At 41.0% G+C, this 18,036-nt stretch overlaps 1 protein-coding gene across 1 annotated transcript; it reads left to right on the top strand.

The window, feature by feature from the left end:
• The first annotated feature begins 219 nt into the window (after positions 1-219).
• uqcc2 (ubiquinol-cytochrome c reductase complex assembly factor 2) lies at positions 220-17,100 on the top strand. Its single transcript, XM_080210070.1, has 4 exons — positions 220-431; positions 10,013-10,087; positions 11,748-11,817; positions 14,739-17,100. Exons 1-4 carry the CDS (start codon positions 294-296, stop codon positions 14,837-14,839), a joined length of 384 nt encoding a protein of 127 aa, XP_080066196.1. The 5' UTR covers positions 220-293; the 3' UTR covers positions 14,840-17,100.
• The last annotated feature ends 936 nt before the right edge of the window (positions 17,101-18,036 follow it).

The raw sequence follows: 18,036 nt of genomic DNA, 5'->3' as shown, positions 1-18,036 counted from the left end.
GTGCCATTTGGAGGCTGACTTGGGTCTAATTCTGAAGTTAACCGTGGTCAAACAGCTTCCACTCATACCCTAGTGAATGATCCCAAAGCAGCACTGTAGCAGCAAAAGTGCCTTTGAAGGGCATGGCAGTGCCTCATTGATTGACAGGTGGGACAATGTCAGCTGGGCAGCTGCTGACGTCTCTCAGACTGCCGGGACTGCACAGGCGCACATCTCCCCGCCCGCTGCCATTTTGTTCTGTCGGTGCCGGCGCTGGACAGCAGCTCCCGTTGGGGGGCGAAGGGTCGTGCAGTATGGCGGCGACTCGCTACCGCCGATTCCTCAGACTATGCGAGGAGTGGCCGCTCGATCACACCAAGAAAGGACGCGACCTCGGCGCTTTCATCCGGCAGCGAGTGGCGCAAGTTTTCCGGGAAGGGGAGAGCACGCAGGTAAGCCCGGTGACGGGAGGGAGGGGGGTTGTACCAGTGAGAGGTCAGCGGCTGTGCCAGTTGGTGGGAGGGACAATGGCTGTGCCGGTTGGGGGGTGGGAGGGACTGGGGCTGTGCCGGTTGGGGTTGGTTGGGGGGGGGAGGTGGGGGGGACAGTGGCTGTGCCGGGGGGGGGGGGGGGAATAGCGGCTGTGCCAGTGTGGCGGAGTGCAGTGGTGTGCCAGTGGAGGGAAGGGGGAGGCACAGCAGCTGTGCCAGGGGAGGGAAGGGGGAGGGTCAGCGGCTGTGCCAGGGGAGGGAAGGGGGAGGGACAGCGGCTGTGCCAGTGGAGGGAAGGGGGAGGGACAGCAGCTGTGCCAGTGGAGGGAAGGGGGAGGGACAGCGGCTGTGCCAGTGGAGGGAAGGGGGAGGGTCAGCGGCTGTGCCAGGGGAGGGAAGGGGGAGGGTCAGCGGCTGTGCCAGGGGAGGGAAGGGGGAGGGACAGCGGCTGTGCCAGTGGAGGGAAGGGGGAGGGACAGCGGCTGTGCCAGTGGAGGGAAGGGGGAGGGACAGCGGCTGTGCCAGTGGAGGGAAGGGGGAGGGACAGCGGCTGTGCCAGTGGAGGGAAGGGGGAGGGACAGCGGCTGTGTCAGGGGAGGGACAGCGGCTGTGCCAGGGGAGGGAAGGGGGAGGGACATTGGCTGTGCCAGAGCTGGCGGGATGTTGTGTGCTGGTGGGGAGCCAATGGCAGAGGAGCCATTGGCTGAGCAAATAGAGCAAAGGAGCCTGTGAGGAAGAACTGCGGTGCCCTGGCTGGAGATTGGCAGGGGTGGGGGGGGTCTGGGGTGGGATGCTGGACTTGGGCCTCCTGGCTAATGGGCATAATGAGAGTCCTTATGGAGGGACCATAAAGAGGGATCAGTCAAATTCAACCCAACTGGACAGGATTTAGACTGCACGATTCCCCCATTGGAAACTAAAAATTTCAACCCAGAAGTTATATGGACTTGTCATACACCCATCTACACTGCTTACTTGCACTGTTAATTGTTCAGATATCAGTGTCACTGAAGTAGAGGTGAAATGGTCATTTGCCTAATTTATTATTGTGGGGTTTTGCACAAGTTGATTGTCGTGCTTGCTTGCATAACAGCAGCACTGCATTTCAGTAATAATTACTTTAAAATATTTTAATCCATTCAGGATGTAGAAGTTGCTTTATACTGCAAACTGCAAGCTTTTCCCTTCACCTGTTTGTGTTCCTGACGACAAAGCATTTCTGAAGCACCTTGTAGATCAAACAAAAAACATTAAATAAACAGTAATGACGGGGAGGCGGTGGCATAATGATATCTCACTGGACCAGTAATCCAAAGACCCAGGGTAGTGCGCACTAGACCCCAGTTCTGACTGCAATAAAAATCTGGAATTAAAAGTTAAATGATGACCGTGAATTGATTGTGGTAAAAATGCACCTGGTTCACTAATATACTTTGACAACAAATGCTAGGCTTGCTAGTGATACGCACATCCTCTTTCATGGGATGTGGAAAGGAAATTAAAATAATTCATTTCTCATGAATTTTTTTTAAAAAACTAACTGATAGAAAATAATGTTTTATTTTCACATCACCTTATCATATACCTAGTTTGTTACTTGTTGCATACTATAAGTTGTTTTAGCTCTGTGTATAAGTTTACAGCACAGAAAACTTTTTTAGCTTCAGGTCTGCTGGTTCTTTGATGGAACTATCAAAAATAATCTTACTGCCATTTTCTATTTCCTGATAATTCTTATCTTCCTCTGCTTTAAGGAATCAGGCGTTTCCTCTTAAAATATGTAATGGTTGTGCTTTAGCTGCTGAATGAAACATAAATAAATTTCTCCTTAGCTCTCTCCCTCATTCTTCTGTAAAATGCTTAAATTGATACAAGAGGAAATTGTGTTTCCTTATTTGTCCAATCAAAATGCTTCTTAAGTTTCTCAACCTCTTCTGCTCCAGTGGAAATAGTACTAACAGACTTGATTCTTCACCAACATATCAAAGCCTCTTTTATTTCTGAAACCATGAATAACTGTACTTTTGTTAATTCTGGCAGCACATCATCTATCTATCGTTCAAAGTGGGTAATAACTATGTGTGACAAATCAATTAAGTGAACTGCCATTGAATCATTATGGCACAGCAGGAGGCCATTCAGTCCATGTTCTGATCAACCAGCTTATTAATGTGCTACTTGATATTATTTTAGAGAGAGATGTGGTTGCCTCGATTGTAACTGTGGAGGAGCCAAGGGATCAAATTAAAGGTGCACAGTGCCTGGTAATTTATCTTCACTTAATGCCAGTGTTTATTGAACTCCGATGATCTCTAATTATCAAAATGTCACATAGCTTATGAAGTAAAAAATATGTTGACTGACTTCAAAACCTGGAACCTAGCTGGCTTTAGTTAAGATGTTCTTTTTGTCATTTTGAGAATTTCTAAAATTGATTTTTTTTCCTTATTGGCTTTACTGCTTTTAATGTTTAAATACAAATGTCTTCTGCTATTTGAATCATGATGGCATAAGAAATAGCAGCAGAGCATTTGTTCATTATTCATTCCCAAATAAAGCAGTGGGAGTAGCAGAAATGACAGTCTCGCTGAAGTCTGACTTGCTTGTGATTGAGTAACAGCATATAATTTATCATTTGGTCATCTTAATTCCAACAAGTTCTTCTGAGTGAACATAACATTCATCTGAGTTATATACAGCTATATTCTATAGTTACCATATATATGCCTTTGTTCCAATCTATGAGTTTCTAACACTTGGCAAAGAAATGATTCTGCTCTCCAAAGTATTGTATTTCTGATCTCAAGCAGAACAGACATCCTTGATTCTCGCATGACCTTTTCAACAATTTTTACAATCTAGTTCAGGAATATTTTGAAGTTTCTTAGGCTTTACATTTAGAAGTTATTTTTCTCTTGCCAAAATTGCATGTTTTCTTATGTTTTTCTTCCAATTGCTTTGCTGTCAACTTGCTGGTTACGCGAGTGCCAACAATACAAGCTTCCAGTGTCAACTCTGATTCTTAGAAAAATCTCCTCACTGCTATTTAGTATGTTATTGTCCACCCCAAGAACTATTGTGCCTGCCTATCTTAGCTATGGGAACGGTGATGGAAAAATATATAGGGACGAGCTACATACAACTACTGTTTCATCAGACCATTGATCTTTAATATACAATGTTGAGGAGCTTTCATGAAATTAACACAATTGTTCTTTGATTGTACCATACTATTGCCTCCATATTGACCTCTTCTCCATTGTCTCAATCTGAAGATCAAGTATTTTCAGTTCTTTTCCAGCATTACTAACAATTAGTGTAGTCCTGGCATTGTTTTGGTTGTCTAATGAGATTTAATGTAATCTTAGGATTTCTGCAAATTTTTTTAAAACTGTTTCCATTTGCTTGATAGGTTACTTGCCATCTCTGACTTTATTGGTAATAGCACATTCTGCATAATGCATTTGTAAAATTTATACAGTGTCTGCATTGCTGTGCCTAATAGTTTATCATTTTAAATTACTTTCATCTGCTACAGAGCAGGATAGGGTCAAGTGAGCTGAATTTAATCAGTTTAGAGAATTTGGTTAAAAAAAAATTAGAGCTAAAAGAAGCTGGCTTTTTTAGTTTCAATTTTTTTCTCCCTGTATCACTCTTTACAATATGCTGATAAATTCATTGAGATGCCATGCATGCTAACACTATTTAGATGTATTATTAGGATCATTTGTTACAAAGTAGAAAATTTCATAGCTTAAAAAAATTGCACTTTATTGCTCAACCATCTTAACTAAACATATGCAGTTGTCACCTGGTGGGGAATAATGGCAGCCTGGTGACCATTAGAGTTTGAGAATTGAAATCATAGAACATAGAACACTACAGCACAAACAGGCCCTTCGGCCCACAAGTTGTGCCGATCACATCAATACCTACCAATCCATAGACCTATCTATAACCCCCAATCCCATTAAATCCCATGTACTCATCCAGAAGTCTTTAAAAAGACCCCAGCGAGTTCGCCTCCACCACCACTGACGGCAGCTGATTCCATTCACTCACCACCCTCTGAGTGAAAAACTTACCCCAACATCCTATGGGGAGAGGGCGGGAATGTGGAACTGAGACACGACAGATCAGCCATGATCTTATTGAATGGCAGGGCAGGCTCGAAGGGCTGGATGGCCTACTCCTGCTCCTATTTCTTATGTTCTTATCACCTCTGTACTTGCTTTCCTGCACCTTAAATCTGTGTCCTCTCGTAGCGACCATTTCAACCCGGGGAAATAGTCTCTGAGAATCCACCCTATCTATTCCTCTCAACATCTTATAAACCTCTATCAGGTCGCCTCTCAACCTTCGTCTCTCCAGGGAGAAGAGACCCAGCTCCCTCAACCTATCTTCATAAGGCATGCCTCCCAATCCAGGCAACATCCTTGTAAATCTCCTCTGTACCCTTTCAATAGCTTCTACGTCCTTCCTATAGTGAGGCGACCAGAACTGCGCACAGTACTTCGAGTGGGGCCTGACAAGGGACTTATAAAGTTGCAGCATTACCTCCCGACTCCTAAACTCAATCCCTCAATTAATGAAGGCCAGTACACCATATGCCTTCTTGACCACATCCTCCACCTGCGAGGCCGATTTAAGAGTCCTGTGGACCTGGACCTGAAGATCCTTCTGCTCTTCAACACTGCTAAGACTCCTGCCCTTGATAGTGTACTCGTTCATCCCCTTGGTCCTGCCAAAATGGACCACTACACATTTATCCGCGTTGAAGTCCATCTGCCACTTCTCCGCCCAGTCTTGCATCATATTTATGTCCTGCTGCAACTTCTGACATCCTTCCAGACCATCCACAACACCACCGACCTTCGTGTCACCAGCGAATTTACTAACCCATCCCTCCACTTCCTCATCTAGGTCATTTATGAAAATGACAAACAGCAAGGGTCCTAGAACAGATCCCTGGGGCACTCCACTGGTGACTGACCTCCATGCAGAAAAAGACCCATCCACAACCACTCTCTGCCTTCTGCAGGCAAAGTAAAAAGTCTGACAACACCAGGTTTTAGTCCAACCTATTTATTCAAATAAATAGGTTGGACTAAAACCTGGTGTTGTCAGACTTTTTACTGTGTTTACACCAGTCCAACGCCGGCATACCCACATCATTCTGCAGGCAAGCCAGTTCTGGATCCACAAGGCCAAAGCCCCTTGGATCCCATGCCCTCTCACCTTCTCAAGAAGTCTTGCATGGGGGACCTTATCAAATCCTACCATAACATGTTGTGAACTTGAATATAGAAATGTAATTTGCTGACTAACAGCAGAAAAGAAACATGATTGAAAGTTTGTCTTAAAAAAACAAGCAGCTGGTCCACTAATATCTTTCCAAGAGAAACTTGAGATGTCTATCTGGTCTGGTCTATACGTGATTCCAAATGGTGGTTGATTCTTGTCCTTGGCGATTAAATATTGCCTTGTCAGTGCATACAATGTGGCAATGCTGATGCACTAAATGTTAAGGAAGAGAAAAATAGACTTATATTCGTAAGAACATAACACAAGAAATAGGAGCTGGAGTAGGCCATCTAACCCTTCGAGCCTGCCCTGCCATTCAACAAGATCATGGCTCATCTGAAAGTGGTTCAGTTCCACTTGCCCGCCTGCTCCCCATAACCCTTAATTTCCTTATTGATCAAAAATCTATCTACCTGTGACTTAGACATATTCAACGAGGTAGCCTCCAGCGTTTCAGTGGGCAGAGAATTCCAGAGATTCACTCCCCTCTGAGAGAAGAAGTTCCTCCTCAGCTCTGTTCTAAATTTACTCCCCCTTATTTTGAGGCTGTGTCCTCTAGTTCTTGTTTCCTTTCTAAATGGAAAGAATCTCTCTGCCTCTACCCTATCTAGCCCCTTAATTATCTTATATGTCTTACAGGCCCAATCTACTCAATCTCTCCTCATAAGTTAACCCTCTCATCTCCGGTATCAATCTGGTGAACCTTCTCTGTACTCCCTCCAAGGCCAATATATCCTTTTGCAAATAAGGGGACCAAAATTGCACACAGTACTCTAGTTGTGGCCTCACCAGTACCTTGTACAATTGCAGCAAGACCTCCCTGCTTTTATATTCCATCCCCCTCACGATAAAGGCCAACATTCCATTTGCCTTCTTGATCACCTGCTGCACCTGCAGACTGAGTTTTTGCAATTCATGCACAAGGATCCCAGGTTCCTCTGCGCAGTAGCATGTTGTAATTTTTCACCATTTAAATAATAGTCCATTTTACGATTATTCCTTCCAAACTGGATAACCTTACACTTGCCAACGTTATACTCCATCTGCCAGATCCTTGCCCACTCGCAGCCTATCCAAATCTCTCTACATATTTCCGTGTCCTCCACGCAATTTGCTTTCCCACTCATCTTTGTGTCACCAGCAAACTTTGTTACCCTTCACTCGGTCCCCTCCTCCAGATCGTCCAAGTATATGGTAAACAGTTGAGGCTCCAGCACCGATCCCTGTGGCACGCCACTGGTCACCAACTGCCAACCAGAAAAGCACCCATTTATTCCAACTCTCTGCTTCCTCTTAAATAGCCAATTCTCAATCCACGCTAACACTACAACTCCGTGTACCTTATTCTTCTGCAGCAACCTTTTGTGAGGCACCTTATCGAACGCCTACTGGAAATTTTAAAACACCACATCCATCTGTTCCCCTCTGTCAACCACACTCGTTATATCTTCATAAAAATCCAGTAAATTCGCCAAACACGACTTTCCCTTCATGAATCCATGCTGCCTCTGCTTGATTGAACCATTCTTTTTCAGGTGTTCTGCTATTTCTTCTTTATTGATGGATTCCAACATTTTCCCAACTACGGACGTTAAGCTAACCGGCCTGTAGTTACCCGCCTTTTGTCTACTTCCTTTTTTAAACAGCGGCATAACATTATCTGTTTTCCAATCAGCCGGCACTTCCCCAGAGTCCAGTGAATTTTGATAAATTACTACTAACGTATCTGCTATTACTTCTGCCATTTCTTTCAGTAGCCTGGGATGTATTCCATCTGGGCTCGGGGACTTGTCTACCTTTAGTCCCATTAGTCTACCAAGCACCACCTCTTTAGTAATAGTAATTGTTTTAAGGACCTCACCTCCTACAGTCCCACGGCCATTAATGTTTGGTAAACTATTTGTGTCCTCCACCATGAAGACTGACATAAAAAACTTGTTTAAGGCCTCGGCCATTTCCTCACTTCCCATTATTAAATCCCCCTTCTTGTCTTCTAAGGGTCCAACTTTTACTTTAGCCACTCTTTTCATATATTGGTAAAAACTTTTACTATCAGTTTTTATATTTTGCGCTAGTTTAGTTTCATAATATATCTTTCCTTTCTTTATCGCTTTCTTAGTCATTCTTTTTGTTGTTTTTTAAAGTTTCATATTGTGTCTTACCAATTTTTAGATTCCAGAAGCAGCAATGAGTTGGATGACCAGTTAAACTTTTTTTTGACGATGGTGGTAGTTTCATTGAAAAATATTTTTCAGCACATTGTGAACACACCTACTCTTATTTAAGGACTGCATCTACTTAAATTATCAGAACAGGCAGGATATTTAATGTCTCATCTGAAGGATGGACAGTGCGGCAATTCCTTAGTACTGCTTTCAAATATCAATCTAGATTAGATGGCAGAAACACTTGCATTTATATTGTCAGTTGTCTGTTAATTCTCAATTCCATTGATAATTTTAATCTTAGAATCAATCAGCTCTTAGAATTACATTTATATAGTGTCTTTAATGTAGCATTTGCATTTTCTGACTAGAGAGTCTAGAACTAGAGGGTATAGATTCAAGGTGAAGGGACAGATGTTCTGGATCAAAATGGGAAATGTCTCCATTCAGAGAGATATGAATCTTTGGAATTTTTAACCCAGTGGGGTGAGCACACTCGGTTGTTAAAAAGTATTCAAGGCTTAGATTGACAAAGTTCTCAATTCTAAGCAAATCAAGAGATGTGGAATCAGGCAGAAAAGAGGATTTGTGGAAAATTATAAGCCATGATCTTATTAAGTAGCGAAAGAGCCTTGGGACAATGTGGCTTACAGCTCCAATTTCCAATGTTCTTAGCAAAACGCCTCTAATTGTTTCACCTGAGGTTATTTAAAAATGAACATGGGGACAAGGAGTGACTAAAAACTTACTTAAATAGATCGTTTTAGGAAAGGTCTTAAATGATGAAGGAAGCTGGATAGATTGAAAGAGGAAGTGTGGAGTTTATAAGCCACTGAAGACATGGTAGATAGTGTTTTTACTTGAAAGGTGGTATAGTTGCAGTTGGAAGTAGGAGATGATGAGGTAGTACTAGAGAATGGAGTCTGGAGCAGAGAGTTTGGGATGGGAGTTTATAGGGTGAGTGAAAGTTAGTATTGAAGAGGGGTGGGATGGTGAAGGAACTTACAAACACAAGTCTAAGAATTTAATCTTGAAATGTTAGGTGACTAAGGTTTAATGTTGATAAGTGAGGAAGGATGTGTTGAGTGCCTGACAGTGAGTGCAGGGTAGAATATAGGCAGCACAGATTTGGATGAATTAAAGATTAAAATGCCAATTAGAAGAGCATTGGAATAATTGAATCTGGAGACGATAAAGGCATGGATAAGGATTTCAGCAGTTTGTGAAGGTGGGCAGTGTTACATAGTTAGAAGTAGACACCCTTTGTAATATGATATGGGGTTGAAAACTCAGCTTGAGGGTAGAATGTTTTGATTCACCCAGGACAGTGATCGGAGAGAGGAACAGAATTAGTGGCAAGGTTATGGGCCAGAAATGATAGCCTTAATTGTCTTAATGTTTTGCTGAAGGAAATTGCAGCACATTGAAGACTGAATATCAGACAAGTAGCCTTGACACCATGGAGATAGCTTTGGGATTGAGGGAGAGAGGTGTCGGAGTAGAAGATCTGGCTGTCACCAGTATTATTATGACAGCTGATTCTGTGTCTCCAGTTAATGTTGTAAAGGACAGCATGTAAATAAGGAAAAGGAGGGTTGAGATGTTGACCCTTAGTGGTTGAATCTACTGTCCGAAAGGAGTTGAATCTAATGTTTGTGACTCAGAGCTTACGAGTGGGCGGTGCAGTCAGCTAAAGTAATAACTTAGGAGAGATATAGTCTTATCTTTGATCTGAATTGGCATGCACACTTGTAGTTAAGTTAGTGGTAATCCATCTTGAATTATCCTGCTGAATTTAGCTGACTCGGGTATGTCAGTCCTGATTTCTGAATATTGTGCATTAGGGTTAAGGTGATTGACATCCTATCCCAACTGCACAATCTCCTCTCCTCCCTCGACCATCACAACCCCAAACTTGGGGGAAGAAAACAGGCTTCAATTTTTCCTCACTGGAATTCCTTTCTACCTCCCTTAAACATTGGTGCCAGAGTTCCCATTGGATATGTGTACCATTGTTGGCTTTTATATTGTTTTTGATATTTAAATATACTAACTAAAACATTTTGTGTTCAGATTACAGATCCAGAGAAATGTGACAAGATGTATGAAAGTTTAGCCAGAATCCATTCTGCTTATTACAAAAACAAGGTACTGGAACTTTGACTTTCCTTGGTCTTTGTTGTGGATTTGCATATGGAATGCATTGCTAAATTCAAATAGGGTTAGTAAATAATTCAAATTCAACAGCAGAAGCTGATCCAGATGGAGATAGGATTGGACTTATTGGAGGGGGGAAATGAGAAAAACTGCTGGAGGAGAATGTTCAAATCTGGATAAACAAAATATAAGGTGGTTGCAGAAAGCCAGTGGAGCCACTACATTTCCAGACCATTCAATCTGGTCAGAGCAGATCAATTTGAGCATTTTATGTTTAGAAGATAACCTAGTGGGGCTAAAACCATGATCAGACAGGGGACGAAGCTAGTCCTGAGGGTGTGCTGATGCCTGTGATCGTGGTTAGAGTAAAGGATTCGGGCAGCCAATGAGGTTAAACCAAGACGTTACCCTGCTGCAATTTTTTAAAGATATCTTGGCCTTTTGGCAAAGATGAAGCATTAGATCAAGCCCGGGAAAGGGGTGCAATGCCTCATCTTGTCAGCTTGGAAATTGTTTTATCGAGCCCAGGATGAGATGTAATTTTTAGTCTTGACAGCTTGGATCCTGGTTTGCCCCTCGTGGGGACCATGATTGGTCTGAATTTGCATTGTCTTTTTTGATTCGTAGCACAGCATAGAATCATATTACCTTACAGTGCAGAAGGAGGCCATTTGGCCCATCAGGCCTGCAACAACCACAATCCCACTCAAGCTCTATCTTCAGAACCTTAAGCATTGCCCTAGCTAGTGCCCCTGACACTAAGGGGCAATTTAGGATTGTCAATCCACTTAATCTGCACATCTTTGGACTGTGGGAGGAAACCTGGAAGAAACGCTTGCTGACACGGGAGAATGTGCAAATTCAACACAGACAGTGACCCAAGCTGGGAATCGAACCTGGGTCCCTGGCACTGTGAGGCAGAAGAGCTAACCACTGTGCTACCATACTGCCCCTTAGATTACATTTGAAGTACTGAAAGGTACCAATAAAATTTGAAAAAAATTAAAAACCAAGTTTTCTTAATTCTTAATAGGATCAGAAGATGAATGAAATTTTAGCTTTCCTTTTATGGTTAAGTTGATCAAAGTGTAGCCATTGTAGCAAGTGACATGTAAACATTGCAAAGATCTACTTTGTCAGCAGAGAAAGTTACCAATAGGAAGAACCCACAGGTGACAAACAATGACAGGTGTGCATTGAAATCAGCAATAAATGTCTGATGGATGCTTATATGTCCTAAAGACTACCTATATACTAATTTAAACAAATGCAAATTTAATAGAAAATCTTAAGTGTGGAAAAGCATAGGAATTAAGAGAATATTGATGCAGAACTATTTATAATTATTTCTGAAATTATGCAGTTCCAGCAATTTTGCCAGTCCTAATTCAGTTTGAGCATGAACAAGAAATTCAATTCCAATTGCAATTATCAATTTCTTTGTCTCTCCAAGAATTTGATTATTAAGCTCCTGTGAACATGTGCAATCCACTAAGGTTACATTTATTCTATTCTTGCAGAATTCTTCTCAGAAACGTTGCCCAATCCAACTAAACCCCAACATGCCAAAATATCAGAAGGCTGTGGGATAGTTGTGCACAAAGCTGCATAAATGAATGCATCTTAAATGTAACAATTTATTTTATTTCAGTATCCTCGCCTCAGAAACACAAGTTTTACTGGTGTAACAGTGGAAGAATGCCGAATGGTCCTTGCAACAGGTAACCATTCAGACTTTAGTACCAGACTGTAATGTCAAAACAAATTAATTACCAATGTTGTGCACGTTTTATTAATATTGGGTGGAAGAGAATAGGGCTAATGAAAAATTGTATGTGAAAACTCATTCAGCCTGGTTTTGGCTCTGAAATGGATGGTGATTGCGATTGTGTACCAGAAGCTAGAGACTTGAGAGACTCACTGAATATTGGACCTCAGGCCTATGAGCTGTGAATGCTTGTCAGGCTCCTAGAGGCAGCTTTTCCTCATGGACTGAAGTTGGGCCATCTGCCTGACTACAGCCCACTGGTAGATTGCAAAAGAACTGGACAAGGGGGAGTCCAAATGGGAGGCTGGCAGCAATCAACTGCACTGCTGTGAAGCCAGGAGAAGCAAAGTAGGATGCATTTTAGTTGTGAAACGGCTGCATGTAAACATTGTTATTCTAAATGCAACAGTCCTAGTGCAGCAGCACCCAAGGCCTGCTGATTTTTGGAAAGAGGCCTCTTATGTGCTAGACCCTCTGTTTTGCATATGTAAAAGGACTGATGAGTATCTCAATCAAGGGTGCTGAACGCCTAACTTGGAGTCTTTACGAAAAAGAGTATCGTGGACTTGTGATGAGATATGTGCACACCAGTACTGATCACCAAATTGATGCTTGGTGCATGTTTTGCATCTGTCATATGCAACTTCTAGGCCTAATCTTTTCCACCAGGAAGAGTGAAGACAAATCTTGCTGAAACATGTACAACAGTGGAAATGGTGTTTGAAGTTATCTTTTTTCTCCATAGAAAATGAAAAAAAAACTGTAAGAGATGGAGAAAGGTACATTAGAGAAAGCAAGGACATTAAATGTACATAATTTTAGTTTTCTGAGAGACTTTAAAACTTGGTAAGCTCATGAAGCTTATGAGCAGCATCACGTAACATTGCATTTTAGGTGCTGGATCTAGACTGCAGATTATGACACTGCGGTGATATTGTTAGATTTAGCCTTAAGGCATGGCTCCAGCAAAGATGTGGTGTGAATGATACAACAAATATGAGAATATAATGTCAAATTTATAAATGGGGGAGGAATATATGTTTTGTAGGGAAACTGGTGACATATAGGGGTATTATTAGATACATCATGAAGTATCTTCTGAATTTATCCAGTGAATTATTGTTTTCCATTGTAACTTGCATCTATCTGTAATTAGCAATTGTTCGCGAGGGACCAAAAGCATCTCTGTTCAAAAGTGGCAAATAGTTGCAACTTGAAGTGCATCACTCCCCATCAAACATAGCTGACCAGGAACCCCTCCTACTCTGCCATGCCTGCCATGGGTATGTTGGAAGAATGAGCATTTGGTAATCAACCTGCATGACTGCATCAGGAATGTTCCTTCCCTGATGAACAAGTCCTGGACTAGGACTTGATCCTAGAGCTTCTGACTTGGAGACAAGCGTGCTTACCTTTTGAACCACAAGACTTCTGAACTTGGATTCAGCATATTTGGGTGGTACGGTAGCACAATGGTTAGCACTGCTGCCTCACAGTGCCAGGGATATGTGTTCAATTCAGGCCTTGGGTGATGACTGTTTGTGGAGTTCTCCCTGTGTCTGCATGGATTTCCTCCTGGTGTTCTGGTTTCCCCCCACTATCCAAAGATGTGCTGGTTATGTTGGTAGGCAATGCTAAATTACTCCTAAGTGTCGGGGGATTAGTAGGGTAAATACATGGGGTTATGGCAATAGGGCCTGGATGGGATTGTTGTTGAGGTAGGCTTGATGGGCGGAATAGCCTGCTTTTGCATTGTAAGGATTCTATGATTCTGAGAAAGTAATTGGGAAAGCATTAGCACGATCTGTGGCATTTCTATCATTAGGCTGCAAAGGACAATGGGTTCAGAGCCTTTAAGATTTCTTTGAAATCAAATCATTATAAGAAGAATGATGGGAATTGTAGGTCTTTTACCTTGACATTTATGAAAGTTAAAAACACTGGAGTCATTATGCAGAAACCAATTTAATAGTATCTTACAATGGTCAAGGTAATAAGCCAAAGCTGCAAATTTATATTCAAAATTGTTCGTGTCAAGGACTGTTATTCTTTGAAAATTGTGTCATTAATGCAAATTGTAATTGATGTTAGTATCCTAAATATGGGTAAGAGAACCATAAATTATTTATTGGAATTTAAAAAAAAAAGCCAGGATTTTTTGCTGTGGGTGTGCTTGTTGATTCCAGTGCACATTATGCTCATCTCGAGTAGAATGGAAGGATTTGCTCCAGTGCTTTCTACCATAACTAGTATTATTCCTCAGCGCAACAAAAATGAGCCTTCAGCTGCTGAAGTCATCTGCATTTTGTATTTGCAACTCAATGTCACTTCAACTGAGATTTACGAAATGAATTTTAACCCCCAAACTCATTGCAGCATGCATAGCTTTGTTGTGTTTTAACGTTGATGGAAAATTTGATAAAATAGTTTGAATTTTGGTTAAAAAAAAATTTTCTGTGTCAGTTCCAAACAAAGTAGATAAAAATAAGATAAAGCAAGCTTGGGCAATATTTGTGAAAATTCATATAAATGCTCCAAATATTACAATTTGCATCGATTATACAATTTTCAAAGAATAGCAGTGTTTGACATAAACTTCCTTAAATATCTTTGGCTAGAAGTTTCATCAAAAGGTACAAATATATCGCAAGTCTTCTTGCACTCCTTTAATATCTATATCCTTTTTTTTAAACTCCAAACTAATATATTTTAAGTGTTGGTAAAATCAAACATTTCAGAACTCAAATTCAATTCCAGGTCTATGTTAAGTTAGTTGATTGCGGGCAGGGTGTGCCATTTTGGGTTGGTATAGTTGACTGTTAGATCACAAGTTAGTAGCATGTGTTTATTTATTATTGTTTTATTCTTTGGTAGATAACATGAAACAAATAGAGGAAATGAAGAAAGGTATGTGGAAAAAACTACGAGAGAAGTTCACAGGCAAGCCAGAAGAAGTCACCAAGGAATATGTCTAACAGTTGCATCTTGATAGTATTGCTACCTAGATTATATTTGCTGCAATAACTGAATAATAAAGGTTTCGTTTCTGGACAATGCTTTTCTAATTGTGCTAACGTTGGGTGGAACTTGAGTCTTTGTTTTAGGTAACCTAATGTATATGACCTTGAATATGTAAAGCCACATTTTCTAAAATCTAAAAATGAATCCAAATTACATTCATGAAGTTTAAAAATATGTCCTAAGTATCAACTGCAAGTAAAAGATTGCTTTAGATATGTCACAAAACATAGATGGGCGTATTTTATCAGAGCAATCTTTGCGACAATAGAAAGCAATTGTTGTTCAATAAGAATTTTAACAGATCTGCAACAGAAAAACAAAATCTTGCTCATTTAAATTCATTATAGTCTCTTTTTTCCCCTTGCACCAAAGCATTCTGCAGTTTGCTCTTTCTTGGATTCTACCCAACCCACTCAATCTCCTGAAAGAGAAGGCTAGTCACACTGAAGCCACCAAGCTACTGATGTTTTATTGTCTGACTTGAGAAGATTATCAAGCAAAATTCTAGGCTATGTCTAATATTAAGGCCTGTGCTGACAAGATTTGAATGAGATTTTTTTGCTTTGAATGTTATTTTGTGTTCAAGCATCAAAGTGAATAATTGTAATTTTATTTCCTTTTGTAAAGATGGTAACCAACATTGCTGTATGATCAGGGCAGTTTACCTGTGTAGGGGATTGGGAGATGGTCATTGATGGTTTGACCTCTGGAGGATGACTGGAAGGGCATTGGTAGAGGCAAACAGAAATGAAAAGCTCAGCTGGTCAAAAAGAAATTCTGGAGAATCCTACACATCCTTGGCACGCAGTCATCTTTTGCAGCAAGTATGGCAGATCTTGAGCCCTACCAGGCATTGCTTAATAGGAGTTGGCTGCCATGGCACAAACCATCCTATTACAAGAACAAAGCAGCATGGTGGCAGAATGGTTAGCACTGCTGCCTTACAGCGCCAGGGACTCGATTTCAATTCTGGTCTTGCTTAACTGTCTATGTGGAGTTTGCACATTCTCTCCATGCCTGTTCTGTTTCTTCCCACAGTCCAAAGATGTGTGGGTTAAGTTGATGGACCATGATATATTGCCAAAAGTGTTGGGGATTAGCTGGATAAATACTTGGGGTTATGGAGATAGGGCCTGAGTGGGTTGCTGTCAGTGCAGACTTCATGTGCCAAATGGCTCATTCTGTACTACAGGGATTCTGTGATTCAAGTAGAAAATGCAAAGTGGCGAATGTGCTGCACAAGATATACAAAACAATGAATTTCCCATATTGATCCATTCAAGCAGATTTTCTGCACCAAATCCCTGTGATAATTTGGGTGCTGGGGAACTAGCATAATGGCTTTTCTGCCTGACCTCTCATCCATCTCCTTCCTGTGTCCCAGATGATGCCAGCATTGATTTCCAGAAAACTCCATTATGTTGTTTAATATTAAACTCTCCTATCTGCCTCACTTTTTGTTCTTTTATCACCAATAATTTTTCAATCTGATTCCATCTTCTAATTTTCTCTTCACTGCCTTTTTATGTGTTGGCATGTTTTCTTCAGTTTAAACCGGGCCCAGATATCTTTTTTGTGCGTAATTAGCTATCTTATGTATCTCTCTGTCCCTTTTTTGGCATCACCTTGCAAGGCAGCAATGCTCAAGCTTCCCCATTCATTCCTCAATTTAGTCATAGACCGTATTGTGACTTCTCTGAAGTTTTGAATTGTCCTTTTGAAGCTAGAACAATAACTGTATTCTTATCAGAATATTGTGCAGTCTAAGTGCGATAATTCAAATGTGTTCTAGTGATATAAAATTCAACATTCTTGCTGCTTCACGTGACTGTATGTCAGGTTTAACGCTAAGTAAACTACCCTGGGTATCTGCATCATTTCAATGTCATTCATGTTATGGATTTATCCACAATGAATTTCATCTGCCACTGTTTTGCTCACACAAGTTTAAGTTAAGTCATTTTGTTAGCTCAAGCATATCCCTGCACCTTCCACCACCAATCCTGAATTTAATCTGGCATCAGGGTGTATCAGCACAATGTTAATTTCTCACTGTTATAATTAGAAAGAGATGAAACACTGGTTAATTGAATACTACCTAAAACAAATATGGTGATAAAAAATAACATTTGTTATTTGATACAATGTGTTCACTCCATAAGTGTTATGCTTCATAGTGTATGTGTTTCAGAATAAATGTACCTGTTTACTATAATTACATATTCCAAGAATTTCTTTCTTTTGTGTTTGGGACATGAGCTACATTGGGAAAGCCACATTTTTACTATCTATCCCTGGTCACTTTGAGGAACTGACAGAGGTAAATTGTCTTTTCCAATATTAAATATAGGCTTCTTGCAAACAGAGTACTTTAGCAAGTGTGGGAGGCTAGTTAATGAAGCAGTTTTCTATATCCCAGCTTAGTGTCTGAACAGTGTGGTGAAGGAGAAACTTTTCCAAATGTGAAAAAATTCATTTTTCCTTGTGAAGTTCAGTGGGTTGTTTGTGAAACATTTGGATCTTATTCTCAAGTGGCTCACTAAAGACTATCAACTTCTTTTCAGAATCCTTATTACGTTTATTCAAGAAATGCAAGCCTATGTCATGTTACCTCATAAATTAATACTTTGAGCCCTTATAACATTGTGCACTACATTCCTTCCAGGACCAGTATTTGCTTTCTAAAGTTCAGTGCCCAGTATACCATACAGTAGATTGTAACAAAACTTCCTTTTGTATTCTATCCACATTGGTTACCATTGCTGCCTTCCAGTGCCAGGGACTCAGGTTTGATTCCTGATTCGGGTCACTGTGTGGAGTCTGCACGTTCTCCGCATGGTTGCATAGGTTTCCTCTGGGTGCTTTGGTTTTTTTTCTCACAGTCCGAAAGACGTGCTGGCTAGGGGCTTTGGCTATGCTAAGTTATCCATCAATATACTCGAATAGGTGCTGGAGTATGGCAACTAGGGGATTTTCACAGTATCTTAATTGCAATGTTAATGTAAGCCTATTTGGGACAGTAATAATTAAACTTAATCGACTTTGCAGTACCTGAGAACAAGCAGATCAAATTAACAATCTGGGGTGATGATCAGCCATGTTGGTTGATCTCTTGGTTTGCTGTCATGCAGTTGGATTCACAAGAAGGGGG

This window comes from Carcharhinus amblyrhynchos, chromosome 22 (assembly GCF_965287045.1).
Source record: "Carcharhinus amblyrhynchos chromosome 22, sCarAmb.v2.hapA, whole genome shotgun sequence".
NCBI lineage: Eukaryota > Metazoa > Chordata > Chondrichthyes > Carcharhiniformes > Carcharhinidae > Carcharhinus > Carcharhinus amblyrhynchos.
This window is presented reverse-complemented; position numbering and strand designations above follow the sequence as displayed.

What these genes read in the sequence shown, in the direction of transcription:
- uqcc2 (XM_080210070.1), top strand. Translation starts at nt 294, where the DNA reads ATGGCGGCGACTCGCTACCGCCGATTCCTCAGACTATGCGAGGAGTGG. An exon ending in CTGCTTATTACAAAAACAAG is followed by an intron (nt 10,088 to 11,747) that starts GTACTGGAACTT and finishes ATTTTATTTCAG; the next exon opens with TATCCTCGCCTCAGAAACAC. An exon ending in CCGAATGGTCCTTGCAACAG is followed by an intron (nt 11,818 to 14,738) that starts GTAACCATTCAG and finishes ATTCTTTGGTAG; the next exon opens with ATAACATGAAACAAATAGAG.